At 38.7% G+C, this 5,000-nt stretch overlaps 1 protein-coding gene across 1 annotated transcript in view; it reads left to right on the plus strand.

Annotated features, from left to right (window-relative positions):
* Nucleotides 1-2,940: 2,940 nt before the first annotated feature.
* The window catches only part of cfap61 (cilia and flagella associated protein 61), a 24,758-nt gene continuing 22,698 nt past the window's right edge, over nucleotides 2,941-5,000 (plus strand). Inside the window, exons 1-6 of the mRNA XM_056428882.1 lie at nucleotides 2,941-2,957; nucleotides 3,002-3,152; nucleotides 3,284-3,360; nucleotides 3,993-4,060; nucleotides 4,144-4,264; nucleotides 4,758-4,890. Of these exons, the coding sequence (XP_056284857.1) occupies nucleotides 2,941-2,957; nucleotides 3,002-3,152; nucleotides 3,284-3,360; nucleotides 3,993-4,060; nucleotides 4,144-4,264; nucleotides 4,758-4,890 (567 nt within the window). The remainder of the gene's footprint in view (nucleotides 2,958-3,001; nucleotides 3,153-3,283; nucleotides 3,361-3,992; nucleotides 4,061-4,143; nucleotides 4,265-4,757; nucleotides 4,891-5,000) is intronic.

Below are 5,000 nucleotides of genomic sequence, written 5' to 3' on the forward strand. Positions count from 1 at the left end.
TAACATATACTAATACATACTGACTCTAGTTAACAGTCTCTAGAACTACATACATTACATATGAACATATACTAATACATACTGACTCTAGTTAACAGTCTCTAGAACTACATACATTACATATTAACATATACTAATACATACTGACTCTAGTTAACAGTCTCTAGAACTACATACATTACATATTAACATATACTAATACATACTGACTCTAGTTAACAGTCTCTAGAACTACATACATTACATATTAACATATACTAATACATACTGACTCCAGTTAACAGTCTCTAGAACTACATACATTACATATTAACATATACTAATACATACTGACTCTAGTTAACAGTCTCTAGAACTACATACATTACATATTAACATATACTAATACATACTGACTCCAGTTAACAGTTTCTAGAACTACATACATTACATATTAACATATACTAATACATACTGACTATAGTTAACAGTCTCTAGAACTACATACATTACATATTAACATATACTAATACATATTGACTCCAGTTAACAGTCTCTAGAACTACATACATTACATATTAACATATACTAATACATACTGACTCCAGTTAACAGTTTCTAGAACTACATACATTACATATTAACATATACTAATACATACTGACTATAGTTAACAGTCTCTAGAACTACATACATTAGATATTAACATATACTAATACATACTGACTCTAGTTAACAGTCTCTAGAACTACATACATTACATATGAACATATACTAATACATACTGACTCCAGTTAACAGTCTCTAGAACTACATACATTACATATTAACATATACTAATACATATTGACTCTAGTTAACAGTCTCTAGAACTACATACATTACATATTAACATATACTAATACATATTGACTCTAGTTAACAGTCTCTAGAACTACATACATTACATATTAACATATACTAATACATACTGACTCTAGTTAACAGTCTCTAGAACTACATACATTACATATTAACATATACTAATACATACTGACTCCAGTTAACAGTCTCTAGAACTAAATACATTAAATATTAACATATACTAATACATACTGACTCCAGTTAACAGTCTCTAGAACTACATACATTAAATATTAACATATACTAATATATACTGACTCCAGTTAACAGTCTCTAGAACTACATACATTAAATATTAACATATACTAATACATACTGACTCTAGTTAACAGTCTCTAGAACTACATACATTACATATTAACATATACTAATTAGGGCTGTGAAACGATTAACATTTTTAATCGGGTTAATCACAGGTTTTTGTGGATTAATCATGATTAATCACATATTACCGATATTCTCGGTATATTTTGTGAGAACATAGAGATTTATGACAAAAGACGGATATATACATTTATACATTCTTCTATACAATGGTGCTGCAACTCAGCAGTTATTTAGCAGTTTTCTTCCATATGGAACATTAATACATCTTCATCCTAAACAGAATGTTTAACCCTCCTGTTACCTTTCGGGTCAATTTGACCCCATTCAATGTTTAATGTCGGTGTTCTTTGGGGTCAATTTGACCCAAGGCTGTTTTCACTGTGTCAAACATATCAGAAATAGCAACTTTTTATTTATTTAAAGGGCTATTTAGGTAGTCAAAAAACAAACATAAAGTACCTCACACTTAAACTTGGGAAGCAATATTAATTCTAATAATTTTCTGGAGGTTTTAATTGCTGGGGTCAAATTGACCCGAGGGTAAAATATGTTAGTAAATGTAAAGGTAACAGGAGGGTTAAACAGAGCATTTTCTCTTGTTTGTCAACCATTAACTCCACCATGATACAATCTAAAGGCCTCTAGTCTTCCTCTAGCAGCTGCTGAGGCAAACTGACTGTGTGGGTTTTCTTCATGAACTGGGCCGTGATGAAAGGGACGGCGGGGACACCGCTGCAAAGCTGAAACCTCACCGGCCCGGACAGGTGGACAGATTGACAAGTGACTTTTTTTTTGCTCGGTCCCGATGCGCGCGCACGGATGTCTGTGGCGCGCCAGACGGAGATCGATAAGTGTTAACGCAACGCGAAGAGACAGAAATGACATGCTGCTGTGGAGATACGATCAACAACAGACGTTTAGTTTAATAAAAGAACAAAGACGTGCTCTAGAGAACAGGGGGCGGGCCAATCTCTTTAATGTCATGCGATCTACCGACACTACGCCGCGATCGACTGGCAGGCCGCGATCGACGTGTTGAGACCCTGATCGACAGGAAGTAAAAGTCGTAACAAGGTTTCCGGAGGTGAACCTGCGGAAGGATCATTACCGATGAACAGACCGTCTGCATGAGAGCGGACAGAGTTCAGATTGAAGTGGTGGATTGGAAGCTCATTCTGCAAGTGACTTTTTTTTCGTCCCGACGACCAACAACAGACGGATTGGAAGCTCATTCTGCGCATGCGTTAGATGCGTAAAAAAAAAAAAAACTAGTTAAACCTGAAATTGAATTAACTGAGTTAACGCGTTATTTTTCACAGCACTAATACTAATACATACTGACTCTAGTTAACAGTCTCTAGAACTACATACATTAAATATTAACATATACTAATACATACTGACTCCAGTTAACAGTCTCTAGAACTACATACATTAAATATTAACATATACTAATACATACTGACTCTAGTTAACAGTCTCTAGAACTACATACATTACATATTAACATATACTAATACATACTGACTCCAGTTAACAGTCTCTAGAACTACATACATTAAATATTAACATATACTAATACATACTGACTCCAGTTAACAGTCTCTAGAACTACATACATTACATATTAATATGTGGCTTGAAAGTGAAACGTGACATGTAGATGAGTAATGAGTATTAGTTGTTCTGGACTCTGAGCCCCACCCCTGTGAAACCTGGAGTGTAGAACCGATGGCCTCCTCACGAGAGTCGTGGAGGTGTCGTGATGGTCTGCTTCTCTCCTGCTCTCCAGAGAGAGAGCCAATCTGGCCGTGACGCTGGCCAATGAGAAGGAGGAGATCCTGGCCCACGCCTCCTTCTTGGACCACCCCCTGGGAGACGTGGTGGATCCCAGGTGCTGGGAGCCCTTCCTGCAGAGCCACCTGGGCGCCGAAGCCTGCACAGTGGGTGTCACTGGGGATCCCTCACAGCTGTTGTCAGGGTTCATCCTGTTTGTGACGGTCAATATGTGGGAGTCTGAAGTGAAGCTTCAAAGTAAAGTGTAGAGAAAGTGTCTCTCTCTTCTCCCCTGCAGCCGCTGAACACGCTCTTCCTCCACCTCTTCGTGGCTCAGCCTGGTTTTGCTGCAGCGAGTGCAAAGAAAATAATGAGGTATGAAAAAATAATTATATGGAGCCTTTTAAACATGGAGCTTTGTATTTTATCTATTTATACACACACATATATATATATACAGTATATATATATATATTTCAGATACAAATATTATATATGTATATATATATAAATAAATGAATATATAATAAGTATATATTTATTGATATATATATATATTTTGTCACTTATATTTTTAATCATTTAGATATATTAACATTATAGATACAAAAGTTAGGATTGTGAAACAATAGTAATGTTTTTTTTTTAAACATACGAAGGGAAATACTAATACAAAATAAATAAAAATAGGATAAATTCACCACTTGACCTAATTATTTTTAATACTTACTTGAATATAATTACTTGAATATATTTACTTGAATTTATTTACTTGAATGTATTTACTTGAATATATTTTTGGGAATATATTGTCTTGAATATATTTACTTAAGTCATCGAGGGAAGGAAATAGATCACCCATAGACAGCTGACGGTCGGGTCCAACTCCCACATCTCATGCATATTGAAAACGTCCTTAGGTCATAACCACAGAATGCAGATTCATAGAGGTCACAGGTCATAGGTCACAGGTCACCCCCCCCCCCCCCCTCTGCTCCTTGGTCCAGGGCCGTCTTTGACGCCGTCGTGGAGCTGGAGCACGTCTGCCTGGTCGGGCCTCACGTCGCCGCTCCAGGTGAGGAGCTGCTTCATATTCATATTCGTGGTTCTAGTTATTCAGACATCAACCTGCAGGTTCTGTTCTCGCTCCGGAATCAGAACCGGCCCTGCAGGACGTGTTCGAGCCGCTGCAGCGCGCCGCGGGGGCGGGGCCTCGCTGCTCGGCGCTCATCAGCCACAGGCACGAGCACTGCCCGAAGCTCCACTTCCGTACGGCCAGGTGACGTCAGCTGACTCCTCCCACTTTACACACTAACGTTCATATGCACGCGTCCACCACCTTGACCTCCGCTTCTCACCGCGTGATGTTTCGAAGCTTGAAGTTCGGTCCTTTTAGCCGTCGCCATCTTGGGTTTTTTGGAATACAAGTGATCATATTTGGACTGAGGAGTGTCGACCTGTCAATCACCGAGTTGAAAAGCTTACTCTGCTTCATGCACAAAAAACAAAAAAAACATTTAATTGGTAAAGTTAAAGCTGCAATTATTCTTAATTATCTGGCCACTAGGGGGCAGAATAACTCCCCCACAAGCTGACAAACCCTCCTGAAGAGTACATTTCAAGTTTCAAGTTTCAAGTTTTTATTGTCACATCCCCTTTTATACAAGTATAATCGGTTCGTGAAATTCTTATGATCGGGTTCTCCTGATACAGAGAGTCATTTCCTTCAGGCTAATATACATTTATTTGATTATTTTTGTTTGACATCCCAGGGTTGAGGATCACGATGACATCATGAACATATTTAAGGAGCAGGCCAAACTGCTGCCCGCCTTCGACGACCCGTACTTCCTGGCCGAGCTCCTGGACTCTCAGGACCAGAAGAACCACTCGGCGGTTTGTGAGGTGGGTTCAACACTTTCAACAACCCCCTCGCCCCCCTGCTCCTCATATTATGCGAGTCACACCGACGATGCTTTGACTGATTGTCTGGAGGCCCCTGCTGGGATCCAGGC

The sequence above is a fragment of the Pseudoliparis swirei genome, chromosome 12 (genome assembly GCF_029220125.1).
Source record: "Pseudoliparis swirei isolate HS2019 ecotype Mariana Trench chromosome 12, NWPU_hadal_v1, whole genome shotgun sequence".
Taxonomy (NCBI): domain Eukaryota; kingdom Metazoa; phylum Chordata; class Actinopteri; order Perciformes; family Liparidae; genus Pseudoliparis; species Pseudoliparis swirei.